Source organism: Styela clava, chromosome 12 (assembly GCF_964204865.1).
Source record: "Styela clava chromosome 12, kaStyClav1.hap1.2, whole genome shotgun sequence".
Classification (NCBI taxonomy): Eukaryota; Metazoa; Chordata; class Ascidiacea; order Stolidobranchia; family Styelidae; genus Styela; species Styela clava.
In genome coordinates, this window is record NC_135261.1 from 209,065 (window position 1) to 224,076 (window position 15,012).

Sequence of the window (15,012 nt, forward strand, 5' to 3'; positions counted from 1 at the left end):
CTCAAATTTCTTGAGGGTTTTACAGGGTGCTCTTCTGTTCAGAAGCAAATAGATTCTAAACAGACACTTTTTGGAGAGATGGACAAGAATCCATTCCCATATCTGTCCTATCCATTCTATAAATCATATAGTGAGGCCTGGTAACATGATGAGATCTGTCATATTCTCCTAGTTTAATACCAAAGTGCATGTAGGCCTTCACCAGTTATTATCACTAATTATCTTATGTTGAAGTTTATTTGAAAACAAAATCACAGAATTGGACAAATAATACTGCAAGATTGAATGTAAATTACCGATGCAGAATTCCACTAAATGGGTCGCCCACCAGATAGGGTTTTGCTAGATGTATCAGCAGGAGGTAATTCTTACGATCTATCACAAATGTGGAATCAGGGAAAATTTACACCTGACTTTTAAGCCTCCAAGCTGTTAAAAACGACTCCACAACTACTCCATTAATGTTCATTTCAAAGCTTTGGCAATCTAATTCGCTATTAGTCAAGAATTTGGATTTCAGTTACGCCATTAAACCTTGAAATTGCTAATCCAGAGCTTGATATATGACTCCCATTCAAAAAATATCTATCGGTGATTTTGTATTCAACACAGCAGAAATAGATGTGAAATTAAATTGGCCAGGAGTATAGGCAGAGGTTTCAGGTTGGGAATCTACAATTAGGGTATTTGCTGTTTTGTAAGTCCAGGGCTTTATCTAGTAGATGATGATTTCATCAAAAAAACTTTCCCCAATATTTATCGCATTGAGTGAAATTCTGCAGGGATAAGGCTTATATGAAGAAATGCATAAAATAAATAAATAATGTGCAAGTAAACCAGGCATAGGACAACAATGTACTACAAAAGACAACATTAATATTGGCTAAAACAAGTTAGAAACAAGAGGGATCGGCAATATTTTGAGAAGCAACTTCAGATTGGGCCTAACGGCCGGAGATGCGAACTTCAACCATCTTAATCTTAAGGGCATTATAGGCCTGACTGAAATAATGTCAGCCCTTCCAAAAAGTAGGTTATTGCTTACCAGTGGATAATTGAGCAGAGTTTTTATGAAGTGTGAGAGGTGAAGAGTCAAGCAGGATGTTGGAGACGAATATGTGCAAGAGGATTGTTGGACCTCGCGCTGGCTGACATAACCGCTGGTCGGTTACGACTTCCTCCATTATCAAGTCGATGCATCTAAAACAAACAACTGGCTGACTAATCCCATATTTGACATGGAAAGGTGACTGGATAGCCATGGTCTGCCATATGATTAAGCCATCTCACTAACTTTTATCTCCCCATATATATGAAAATCACCAAGAGTTCATCACATTAACTAAAACTTTGTTGATAATTTAGCAATCAAATTAAACCAAACTAAAACTTATTATGGACGGGTTGCAACATCAATGGAAGGGAATGAATAAAATTGCCTCATAGTGCAACAAGTAAATTCAAGCAGGGTACAGGGCAGCTCAATAGTATATTAACAGTATTTATGTATTTTATATTGCTACAAACCAACTCATGATTAACAAACCACGAGCACGATTTTATTATAATGATTTCTGAAACAAGATCATAGGATGACGGGGAATGAGTTACAGCGACTCAAGCAAACGGAAGAGATATTGATACAAACAGACAACCATTCTTTGTCAAGTCAACAAGCAATTTCTGTCTTAAATTACCATTTGTAAATAGATGAAACTTCAATACTGGGATAAACAAGCCACAACAGGACTTGAGGAGGACAATGACACACAATAATCACAGCATTTGAAAATAATTTTGACCAATCTTTAACAAATCTCGGATAAGAACAGATAAAATTTGCTAACAACTCAACAAGCGGTTTGAAGTGACATGCAGTGGCCAGCATAATAGCCTTGCAGTTTGAGGCCGCAGCTTAACTGAAGCTTCTTATTATTCTTGTGTTAATAGTGTAAAATTTCTTATATTTATTCCAAGAGCACAGGAATACCAATAAATATATATAGTACAAATTAGGGCCCTTCCACTATGAAGTCCGTGCATCTGAAATAAATAACTGATAAATAAGAGTTAACGTTTAAAAGCCCCCCGTTTAGCGGCTTCTGTTATGAAATATCTCATGACATCTAGTGTTAGGGCTTGAAAGTTGTCAGTCTGCACGATCTGTGATGTGTGGTTCAGGCAGTATTGGAAGCAATATTCCTCAAGATCCTGGCAATAGAAAGCAGGGTTAGATTATCGGCAAATCGAGGCAAAGTGTACGGCAGGGGTCGGCAACCTACGACCCGCGGGCCGGAGTAATATAATCCAGCCGGCGACATTTCACTGAATTATAGTAATAAAACAGCTGTTTTGACGATTATATTCTTCACGTAACAGAACTTATTGTGAGACACGCGTAGACTAAATTATATTATAACCTAACAAGTATATAATTCACAATTACTCAGTTAATGAGCCCATAATTTAATTATAATTAGACAAATGGCAACAAAACGCAGAAAAGTTGATGCCAAGTGCAAAAAGGCTCAATGGCGCCGCAAATATTCAAATGGAATTTTTTGAGATGCAATACAATGAGGAAATAAATCTAAATTCTATTCGAGAGATGTATCACTGCTTGATTTTATTATAAAAAGTATCATCCGTTCAGTTTTCAACTTTCTAAAAATATGCGTGGCGCGTCGAAGACTTGCAACCCTTAATTTTGGCCCGCGAGCGACAAAATGTTGTCGACCCCATGGTGTACGAGTTAGAAATGAGATTCAGGATAAAACAACTCTAGCTCTAGTAAGGATGCATAGACGTAGCCAGGGGCGTGAGGGGCCACCCCCCGAAAAAAATAATACACCTTTTTCAACGCCATTTTACTTATTTTTGAACGATTTACTGAAAATCCGCCCAACTCACCTTAGCCTGATACTTTATCGCCGCAGCAAACAAAATGGCCGAATTCTCAACCGAGATTCCTTCCTTGATCAACTTCTCACATTGCTGCTTCAGACCTGCCTCACAATATGCAGTTGCCAAATCTAAGAGACCTGGAAGGGTAGTTTTGACTCAATTTAGTCGTCAAAAATAATGGTGCACGGTTGCGGAATACAAATAACAGACAAAACTAAATATTGGCAATTTAAAATCTTAGCTCCCCACAGTAACAGTGTCTGCTGTTTGTCTGTTAGACACTTTCGTATGTTACGCGATATCTCACGAAAGCGAGGTTGAATCTGCTCCAAATTTGCATGTACATTCATCATATCTCAGACCAGAAACCTATTGATTCTGGATGAATTAAGTCGTATAATTAGCGAGTTATTAACTAATTAGTGATAGGACACGCGATGTTGCTATTGAGTCAGAGCAAAGGAATCGAAACCGCAGTTTCTGTTTTGGGGGAACCTCTATCTTTCAATCGATAAGTTGGCGGCCTCCAAACGCTATCTAGTGTTTTGTTTGCCAAGTAGCATAGTAAAATTCATGGCTCTTAGAGATCACTAACCAGAGTCATCAGATTATATTTGAATAACTCTCAAACCAACAAACGGTGTATTCTACATTTCAGTTGAACTATACAAAGCATAGAACTTTACCGACATGGAATGGTAACCGGACCAGAGGCCGTGGTTCGCCGTATGGTTAAGCCAATTTATAGGCTTTCTTCCAGGATAAATATGTAAATCCTTTACTATCCAAAGTTGATCAGGTTGTGGAGCGAGTATTGAGAGAGCTCTGCTTTCCACTTAAAATATTTCATGATAGGATGGCGCGCATACCTGCTGGACAACTTCCTCAACCATCATATCCATGAATCTGAAACGAATAACTGGCTAACTTATCCTATATCCGAATTGGACTGGTATACAAACGAGATGCCATGGTTTGCCATATGATTAGGCCATCTAATCAGCTTTTCTCTCCCCGGGATAAATATAAAAAATCTCCCAGCACTCACCAATGGCATCCTCAGGTGGAAGTTCCACAGTGTCAGTGTAAAGCCATTTCAAGAAAGAATAAACGACAGGGAATGAGTAGCCGATGATTTCTACCTTGTCTTGAGTGTTCTCGTCCCAGTGAGATTGGAACATGCGACGGAAATAATCACATCTGTGAAAGGAGAGTCATATTAGCATTTTTCAAAAATCATTGTTGGCTATGCTTAACCAGAAAGGATTCAGTCCTCATGAGAGTAGATAGTGGTGGGATGCCAAAGTGGTTTTGGACCCAACTGTGTTTAGTTGAAAATTAATCGTCTCAGATTTGACCAGGTGCAATGCCATGGTAGACAATGCTGCCCTGCTGTTTTATATAGAAATTCTGTTATGCACCAATAATCACCTTGTTTAGAGCCTTGTTCAAGCAGACAATGATAACTATCACAACAATAATCAAACAAACCTTATCTTTAGCAGAGCTTTGTGAACATAGATTACTTTCCCGTCTGCAACAATTCTGAGGTCAGAGGTCGTTTCATCGTTGAACGCACATGCTATGCTCTGTTGAACAGAAGGTTCAGATTCTTTGCTAAGAACCATGGGACGCCAGCTCACCTGAAAAATAAGGAAACGTTGGAAATAATTTCTGGATTGTACCTGCCATTGCAAAGGGGGCAGCTTCTGCCCAGTATATAAACAAGTAAGCTCTGATACAATAGGATGTCTCTCCAACTATGCTGACCAAGCAAACATTTTCAAATTCTAATTTCCTACAACTGAAGCCACTTCAAATGGGATGTCTGGTGCAAAAAAATATCATTTTGTTGGACTTGAGCTCCAAATTTAAACCAAAAAAAGAATGAAATTCAAATACTCACAGGAGGAGAACTGAAGCCAGCAAACACGGCATCAACACTGGAAAAATCAGTTAGAATCGGTTGAGCAGTCGATTGCATTCGAAGTTGTCCCCACATGTAGACCTGAAAATGGAAGAGATATTTAGTGGAATTATATGGTAACTTACGTTCTCATTTAATTTTGGTCCAGGTGATTGTCATCCTGGGATAACTGCACTCTGTTTCCCACTTTTTAACTGACTAGTGACAGCACAATGGGTAAAACCGCTGAAGCATGCATCCTCGGGCGTCATTCAATACTTTGGTATGGCAGAGGCTACATGTGGCTTATGTCTGACCCTATATTGTGTTATTTGCGGTGACAATTCAACTGTTTTTTCAAGATTGCTCGTATTCAATAAAATGTTAATGTATACCAGGGGTTCCCAAACCGCGGCCCGTGGGCCGATTACGGCCTGCGAAACGATTTCAAATGGCCCGCCGAACATTAGTGAAACTATAACCGTGAATAAATACTAACACGTTTAAAATTTAAATGTGTTCATCCTTTTATGTCGTAGATGCCGCCAATTGTTACGTCATTATCACAATTTAAGCACGTGTATATCGTAACAATTCAATTATACCGGTATCTTAACTTACGTACCGGTATTAGGATTGCGTACGGCAGTCTTTTATGTATCACGTATCAGCCCTATATTAAGAAAGCTTGAAGATGTCACAAAAACGAAAACTAGACACTGAAAACTGGCGTTTTTCGGATAAATGGCACAACTACAAATTTAATTAGATATCAAACCTTGGTTGTCGCTGCCTGATAATCAGTTCCCAGCGATTTCCCTTCCCAGTAAGATGTGTGTCAATTTTACTTTTTTCATAATTTCGTTTGTTATTTTTACTGGATGGAAAAAATAAACTTGACTATGATATGAGTAGACGTTCATACGAAGGCGTACTCCAGAGGAGCAAGTAACTTCATTAGCCGCTATCAGTTACGAATCCTTTTTGAAAGTCGTGCTTGGTATTCCTCGGGTATTCATTCTATCACCTAACTAATATACTTATGAATTTCATTACATAACAAACTGCGATACTGGGTGTATCTAAAATCAATCTTGCAGCCCATTTTGGTGCCTATTTTTCAAAACCCAGCCTTTACGCGATTTTTTGGTCATTCTGCTTTACTGGCCCGCGAGTATGCTCGCCTTGAAATTTTGGCCCGCGGCCAAATAAGTTTGGGAACCCCTGATTTATACCAATGATTATTATATATGATCCTTACGAGAATCCGCTTGCGTGAGGTCTGGAATGAATGACTGGATAACTATATCTCATACCCAACATGAACCAGAAATCAGATGAGAGGCTGTGGTTAGTTATATGAAGGAGCCATCGTATCGAATTCCCTCTCCCCCGTGAAAGGAATACAGATTTTTATTCTTATCCAATTGATGTTTAATAGTCCCATTCTCCCTAATGTTTTAAAATCCACATTCCAGTCTTCACTCCAAAAATGCTCTGAATCAAATTTTAATAACAGAAACTTCGCCGCAAGCCTTTTTCGATAGACTGTTATTAAGAACGCTTAGTAAACATATAAGCAGCCAGTATTACCTAACGAATGGATTATAATTCATAAAGACTGGCTGAGACCCTTTCCAATTAAATGTAAAACAATGTAAACAAATTCAATATTACCTGACCATGCTGGTTCTGAGCGGAAGATGAATGCGAGTAGTGTGAGGCCGCAACCAGAACTACCCGACCTACACTGGAGGCAACCTGGAATAGATTGAAGCAAATAGTCAATGTCCTGAGCACTGGATCTAATTTCAATTGATGGTAAATTGATTTTAATTAATTAAAATTAAGTAGAGTCGAGCATTAACATGAATATGGCTACTATGGCTCATCATGCGACTGAGTCCACTTTTCAAGAGAATTTGCTTAATAAATGGAGGTAAAACATACTTACTCAGAGATAGCCTCATCTCTGAGTGGAGTTATTGACACTCACTCATTAGTAAAGCATACCTATCTTGGACATATGGGCAAGTTACAAAGCTATGGGTTACAAACACTAGGAATGCCTAGAGATACCAAAACTATAAAACAAACTATGGTAGTGCATCATGTGCCAGTTAATATTGAACTCATTACCAGCTTTCCTCTCCCAAGACTAAAAATAAATCCAACCTGAATAGGTGTCACTGCATTTGCTTTATTCCCGGATCCCAGTTGTCCGTAACTGTTGGCTCCCCATCCATACACGATACCTTCATCTGATAGGGCCAGGGTGTGGGCGTAACCACATACAACCTGACGATAAAACAGTTTATTATTGTTTTTCACCAATCGAACGAAATTTCATGGCAACTATAAGTATCATCAAATAAAAAAAATTACTGGCAATGTTGAGTTCTATGTTTTGTTCCAAATTTGTTCCAAAATAAAACAGTCGATATCGAAAATACTGTTTCAGGATATATTCAGAATAACAGATTGACATCAACATAGAGTAATATGTTAAAGTATATTTGGAAAAACGAATTGCTGTTAAGATACAGTGATATTGCTGAATTTAGTTTTTAAATTTCATGCTGGAATCCAATTTTTTTTTAAATAATTTGGTTTGTTTAATATTATCAAAGTCAATCTGGTCTCACACCTTTTTATTAAGTGTAAGTATTTTGGAATTCTAATTTCTTGAATATACAATCGTTTTTCCAATTCCTCAGATAAGCTGGACCCAATTTGAGATATATGTTGGATATTTCATGCATTTCTATCCCCCTACCTGAACAATAACAACATTCTGTAATGCAGCGATCCTGCAAGGATTCGTCTGGTTCACATTATTCCCGACTCCCAACTGTCCATTACCGTTGTACCCCCAGGAATACACTTCGCCGTTATCGGTGACTGCTAGGGAAGAAGTCTGAAATAAAAAAATATAAATATCATATTTATCTTTTCAACTGTTTTCATGTATTTCCTCCAAACAAGGCTTTAGAATCGACTGGAATGCGAGAAGCTGGTTTGGCATTGCCTACTAAATCTAATCATTACACACTGGATCAGGGGTGAGCAAGGTTTTCGGACAAGGGGGGGGGGGGGACATGGGGGGGAGTTTGCCCATCTAGACTGACGGGCCATGTAAGTGTGTGATGTAAGAGGTTACATTTTAAGAACAATATTTACAGTGTTACAAAAGCAAAAGGAGAAAACAAAAAGGCCATGTATTGAAAATAAATTTAATGCTATCTCAACAAAATTTGGTATATAGTTTGGCTGCCGCAGCATTAGGCAGGCCAGATTTGGCTCACGGGCTGTAGTTTGCCCATGTCTGGGGTATACAATGGCCAGTCACCGAAGCATTCTCCACAATTAAGGAACAGGTATTTGGAACAGGTATCTGGAACAAATACCTATTTAGCTAATCCCATGGACTGGTAACCGGATGAGAGGGTATTATTTTTCGTTTGTTCAAACTATTTTTCATCTTCCCTTTCCCAAATATGAGTAAATACTAAAATAAAATATTCTATTTATCCTGCCACATACCTGCCCACAAGCAATATGGATGATTCTTTTATTCCCGATGCAAGCGTTCACTTTACGAGGGGTCGTTTGGTTTGAAGTTGAACCTGACCCAATCTGATAAGAAGAATCAAGGTGTTTTATTTTACAGTCTCAGACAAAAGCAAACGAAAAAAGTAAAAGAAAGTCATGTACCGGGAAATCGTATGAAATCTATATTGAAGCACACAATTCTCATCATCCTCGCAAAGTAATTGATATATTAGAGTTTGGGACAGAAAATATGTCAGAAACTGAATGATACCCATTGCATTTCATTGATTCGAACATTCTATTACAGAAGGCATGCGCAGAAATGTCACACAAGCACAAACATTTTAGTATCTCTGAATCACCCACCGCACACAATTTCCATCAACTACACATTGATATATTAAAGTTTGGACCAGAAAATCAGTCCAAATTCCAATAAACTGTGAATTTTATTACATTGTTGTCAAAAATTCAATCAATTTGATTTTATCGAAAGTTCAGAGTTGGAGTCAAGAGTCAAAATCTTTCTATCTCTGAGTCGGGAATCGATTCGATTGTGAGTTTTCTCTGAATTCACGGCGTTGATGTATGATTAAAACAACTTACACCCACCTGTCCACAGTTATTGTATCCCCATGCGTACACTTCTCCATCATCTGTTAGCACCATCGAGTGGTGACTTCCACAAGCAATACCGACAACTTTCCGACTGAGATTCCGAGCCAGCATGGTCGGGGTAAGACCGGGAGTCGAACCCCCGTTCCCCAACTGCATGTAACTGTTGTGACCCCAACTGTATACTTCACCCTCTGTAACACAAAATGAAAATGGACTAGATTAGTACAGCAGTATGAAACTAGAATCCATAAGCTTTTTCCTCTAAATTCGTGTTCCATCAATTCTTACTGAACGGAGACGCAAAGTTATTGAACATGGTAGATCAAGGGTGTACAACAGGTGACCCGCCCATTTAGTGCATCCTCTGTCAATACTCAGATTTCTCCCCTAAATACCAAATCGACAGTTTTTGTTAAAAAAGACACTCCCATGGGTAAAATACACGTTTTTTGCTATTGTCACTGCATTAAATCTTTCACCGTTTTGTCGTTTAGATGCCTGAAGTTGGGTATATGGCTCCCAACAAATAATGTTGCACACCCCTGCGGCAGGCTATTGACATGCAAGGAAATATCATTCAACTCACTAAAATGAATCAAAACTTCCTTGAGTTGCTTATTGCACAGAAAAAGTTGGTAAGACAAGACAAAACAGTAAAAAGCTGGATTCAATTTCTAAATTGGCATTTTATTTTGTTTTCATGCAACACATGCCCTTCCCATACTGTATCATAAGTCACAGATTATGGTAATCGCAGCTGCTCACAATTTCACTCTTGAGCAAGATTTTTCTCACATAGACTGTGTGCCTGAAATTCTGTTTTAAGCAATTTCCTCTCAAAAATAGTAAGCATTCAAAAAATACCTATCAGTTTCAAAATTTATCAGGCAGTTACTCATGCACAAAATTACAATAACAAGGCTCAAAATGAAAAAATGTTTGGTAAATTACCGCCGTTGCCAAGTTGAGAGAGAGAGTTTTCACCCCAGATATAAACGTCATGATCTGGAGAAGGAAGGAATGAGAAGAATGGAGGATAGGTGAATGGTGAAAATAATGCAGGAACACATGAAAATATGAAAGATTATGAATAGATGAAAAGAGTAAAAGAAAGGGTGGAACGATATGGAATGAATTAAGAATGGATGAAAAGCGAGAGCAAAAAAATAATAAAAGAAAATGAATGAATGGTGAAAAACCACGAAAATTTTTTGTGTCAAGTTCCGTGATATGAGCAAGTAACATAAGAACTGTAAGAGTGGCCAATCCTACCGAACAAGTGTCATACAAGTGTCATCTCAAATGCTTGTGGCCTTATCCTTACACGCCAAAAGCCTTTTTCAGTGTAAATTTACTAAAACTAGATTGTTCAGAACTATAAGAATAAAGTTAGAAATCATACTGCAGAAGCTGCTAATCCTGCACTGACAAAAAACAACAATATTTCTACACATGTATGTTGATTAGAGTAGCGAGCGCCCAACTACCTTCTATGCGTGGTTCTGTATTCATCGACTGCAAGAAAGCATGGTTTTGTGTTGGTGGATTCGTGAATCTGAATTTGGACAGCGGAATGATACAGAATGAAAATTGTGAAACAATGACGCAAGATATTTAAAACATTTAATACAGTGTTTCTAAACTTATTACTTGTGCTTGTCATATATAGTCGATTACAGTTGCGTGCACCTAACTGTGCTTTTCTTTTCTTTCTGTCTTTGTGTTAGTGGATATGTATTCAATGACTGTAAGGATGCTGTAGCAATATGCTAAACGACTATATTATGTGTTTGTGTCTTTGTGTTGGTGAATTTATGAAACTGACTTTGGTCAGACGGAACGTTACAGAATAAAATTTATGAAAATGTCCAGTGTCTTGTTCATAATAAATTTATTGAATTAACTCACCATGAGTCAACACTAGGACATGAGGCCCAGCTCCTGCGGCAATGTCGATGAGTTTCTTTCCTTCTAATAATTCAATACGGCGTGGCGCTAGAGAGCTCTGTGTGTCACCGACCCCCAGACATCCACTCGTGTTCGTCCCCATGCCATAAACCTAAAAGTAAAAAAAGTAGATTTCATGTTGTTTCTCAAAAATTTTGCCACCTGGACTGGAAACTTACATTTTATGAATAATATTCACAGTGTTACAAAAGTAAACGCGAAAAACAATAGGCCTTGTGCCAAAACTAAATTTAATTGTAATCTCAACAAATTCCTCGAGCGATTTTTCAGCTGAAACATCAAAATTTGGCCCGGATTCGGCCCGCGGTTTGCCCATGTCAGAGTTAGCCAGTCAACCACGTATACAATGCTTTACACCAGGGGTGTGTAACACGAGAGTTCCAGATAACTGGGTGAAACATAGGCTTTCCTGTAGTTATAGGCACAAAAATTTTGGTTGTTCATTGTGCACAAGCTAGCCATTGTAACATCACAGGCATAGATAATAAATTGAACTCAGGTATAGGCTTTGCAACGAAAAAGAATTTGAATTACTCGCACGTACCAGATTAAACTAAATTAAAAATTCACGAGCTGCTCACTATTCAAAATTGGCATTCTCCGTGGGCCGTATAATTTTTCATTGTGGGCCGCATTTGGCCTGCGGGCTGAAGGTGGCATACCCCTGCTTTACATGACCGCCAGGGTACAAAAGGTGATGCGTCTCCTCATTTATTATTATGGTCACAAAGCAAGCAATATCTTATCTAATCACCTTATCATCCGTGGTCGTAAAGATAACTTCAGCAGCAGCCTGGCTGAATATATAAACCAACTTGACCTTTGACCTCAGTTCCGGTTCAACGAGATTCAAAACAGGCCACAGAGTTAGGTCTCCAGTTTTCCACTGACTGTTAACTTGTGAAGGTCTTTTCTGGGGGGATTTCAATAAAATTTGTCCGTCTCCCCCCATTTCTTCCTCCTCAGAGTCAGTTGAAATTTTTGCTGCTGCCATCTAGTGGTGTTTATAATAGAACTGAAATAGAATTTTTGATAAAATTTTTAAATCTGTTTTGATTCTGTTTGTTGGGTTAGCGAAAGCATTGCGCTTCATAAAGCAAACAAACAGGGGGTGGGGCCAATAGCAGAATTATAGTGAATATTTTTTCATAAATTTTCTCAAACCAAGGTACAGTTATAATTGAGAGATGGTAAACTTTTGTGATGGGATATTTCACACAATCACTCGATTCAATGTGAATCGTGAATGATCGATGGAGTATAACTCGACAGAATAAATCGCTATTATAACAGGTATATTTATTCTGCCATCATCATGTAAACAAAAAATTATCTTGTCTAACAAAATAACAGTGCAAGAAGTGATAACATACTTCTAGCGGGCGTAGCACAACAATTTTTTGACATATCAATCCTAACCCCCACCTGACTATGCCACCCAAAAATTACGTCTCTACGACATCACAGTGACGTAATAGAGACCTTCAAACTATATGAACTGTCATCCAAGACGCGCACGTCTGCGCACCCGAAATCGAACGGCTATTTCTCTCGTTTTTTACGTCGCGAGGATCCCAATATGAGAGAGATCGCTGACGTTAGTAAGTTCTTTATCGTCGGCGCTGATGCCATTTCGGACGATATACGTATATTTGACAAGCTCTATGACGTGATTGTGATGTCGCAGTGAAGTAATATTTGGATGGCATAGTCAGGTGGGGGTTAGGATTGATATGTCAGAAAATCGTGATGCTACGCCCACTAGAAGTATGTTAGGTAAGAATCTACACGAGACCCTAGATTCGTACCTAAAATACTTCTAGCGGAAGTAGCATAAAAATTTTTGCATAAGTCAATCTTAACCCCCACCTGACTGTGTCATACAAAAACGTCAAAACGACGTCACAGTGATATAATAAAGCCATTCAAACTATACAAACTGTCATCCAAGGCACGCAGATGATCGCCCGAAATCGAGCAACTTTTTCTGTTGTTTTCTCATTGCAACGATCCCTATAAGAGAGAGATCGCTGCCGTTAGTGAGTTCCTTATTGTCAGCAGAAGCCATTTCAGGCCATCGTAGGTATACTTTGGCAAGCTCTATGACGTGGTTGTGACGTCATAGTGACATAATTTTTAGATGAAATAGTCAGGTGGGGGTTAGGATTGACATATACAAAAATGTTATGCTAAGCCCACTAGAAGTACGAAACTACACGAGACCCGATATTTCTGCAAGCATCAATTCTATACAAGATTGTGCAAAAGGTAAACAGCCTGACTGAATTAAAAGTCTGCGAGGGCAGAATAAATTACTATCATTAATGTAGGGCAGATAAGTTTACTTCTAATATCTCAGGAAGTTGATCTCTCGCTAGGTTATCATCTTATCTCCCACTATTCGCTAAACTTTTTTTCAGATTCTGTTTATCCTAGGTTAGAAAAAGTTACTATGTACTGATGTATGTATGTTTATTTGCTGCCTCAAAAATGTGACAGTGTCTGCATAATAGGTAAACGATATAAAAGAGTTAGGAGTTACTAGGTTGGGGGTACTATCTTGTTATCCATAGATCCACACAATGTCCAAGAAAAGGTGAATTTAATGAAGTGAATAAAATTTTTTTGACTCTGTAATCAGCATAACAGACAATAAAATAATTGATAAAAACATTTAAATTGGATTTAGTGAATATAGAATCAAGAGCAAACAAAACCTGCCTAGCCACCTATTTTCTGATCAGTTCTACGATTAGGCTAACATCATGATCAATTATGTTCTGTCTAAAAAAAGCAATAAAGGTGGGATAGTCTGATAGAAAACACACCATCCTGCCTGCTTAATATCAAATACCAGCATTTTACGAAGAACGACAGACAGACGTGATCTGGTAAGCTAATCATTCAAAGTGCGAGGATTTTATCACGTTTATGACGCCGCAATGTTCTTTATGTGTCACAATTAATCAGCTGATTGATGACACGCAATAACCACATACCGGTACCGGTGGAGACATACCGGTAATGTAATATGTTCCGGTAACGTTACCACACTTTATTAGACTCTTAAAACAAGACTAGATACACTCATATTGGAGTAAGCTATTCCTCGGTGCACATGGCCACATTCACAGACGGGAATCCCCGAATTTAAAAAAAGATAATCGCTAAACTGACCGAACGAATGCTCGTCATTATCGGAGGCTGTTGTTGGGGAAACCCCCAAATGAATGCGGACAAATTGGACAAATGTAAATCAAACGACACCTAGTGACGGCCAGAATTATCATACTTATCTTTGAGGAAAGGAAGGTGGATGAGACAGCTCAATCCTATTGCGAACTACAATCTAGCTTGTGCGTAGAAATAGTTGATTTAACTGGTTTCAGATGCACGGATTTAGATGGCGGAGAATGGTCACAAACGGTCAAGGGTTACGCTGCCACAGAAAAGAGTTCCGAACTTTAGGATAGGATAGGATTTACATATTTATCCCGGGGGAAAGGAAAGTCGATAAGACGGCTTAATCATATGGGGAACCACGGCCTTACGTCCGGTTACCAGTCCAGGTCGGATATGGGATTAGTTAGCCAGTTGTTTGTTTTCGGATGCAGGGACTTGATGGTGGAGGAAGCCGTAACCGACAGGCGGTTACGTGAACCACCTTACGGCGGCGAGGAGTCCAGCAATCCGCTCGCACATAATCATCTCCGCATGAGAATCGAACCTGCAAACCCACGCAAGGTATCCAGAGATGCGGTGGCAAGCGTATTCCTAACGCTTAGCACGATGCGCCACACCGACGAGCCAATTTCTCGCGTATAATGTGAATCAGCAATGGGTGCCGCGCGTATTCTTAACGATTTTTGCGTCTCATGAACCGGTGACATTTGCAAAACTCCAAACCCCACAACTTCGTTTTTTCAATGGTAATCATTGTACTTGCTGGACAAAAAAGGGGCTACATTTGAAATATCGTGGGCTAGACCTGACATGGGTAAACTACGGTACGCGGGCCAAATCCATAACAACCCGGTAAAATTTTTGCTGCCAATGGGTAATTC

At 38.8% G+C, this 15,012-nt stretch overlaps 1 protein-coding gene across 4 annotated transcripts; it reads right to left on the reverse strand.

Annotated features, from left to right (window-relative positions):
- Positions 1-214: 214 nt before the first annotated feature.
- Positions 215-11,962, reverse strand: LOC120330023 (RCC1 and BTB domain-containing protein 1-like). 4 transcript variants are annotated; one of them, XM_039396836.2, is made up of 13 exons: positions 11,703-11,962; positions 10,889-11,039; positions 9,932-9,985; positions 8,975-9,171; positions 8,354-8,446; positions 7,587-7,727; positions 6,986-7,108; positions 6,488-6,571; positions 4,811-4,912; positions 4,396-4,547; positions 3,953-4,104; positions 2,911-3,041; positions 215-2,211 (listed from the first exon to the last, which is right to left on the reverse strand). In XM_039396836.2, exons 1-13 carry the CDS (start codon positions 11,940-11,942, stop codon positions 2,071-2,073), a joined length of 1,761 nt encoding a protein of 586 aa, XP_039252770.1. In that variant the 5' UTR covers positions 11,943-11,962; the 3' UTR covers positions 215-2,070. The 4 variants fall into 4 exon arrangements, with proteins under 4 accessions (XP_039252770.1, XP_039252769.1, XP_039252772.1 ...); XM_039396835.2 differs by having other exon boundaries at positions 8,969-9,171; XM_039396838.2 differs by lacking the exon at positions 9,932-9,985.
- Between the last annotated feature and the right edge of the window lie 3,050 nt (positions 11,963-15,012).

Bases quoted from the DNA above. Each gene is read 5' to 3' on its own strand.
- LOC120330023 (XM_039396835.2), bottom strand. From the start codon at position 11,942: ATGGCAGCAGCAAAAATTTCAACTGACTCTGAGGAGGAAGAAATGGGG. The intron at 11,040-11,702 runs GTGATTAGATAA...TTTTACTTTTAG, and splicing joins TTACGACCACGGATGATAAG to GTTTATGGCATGGGGACGAA. The intron at 4,913-6,487 runs GTAATATTGAAT...TTCCATTTTCAG, and splicing joins CTCAGAACCAGCATGGTCAG to GTCTACATGTGGGGACAACT.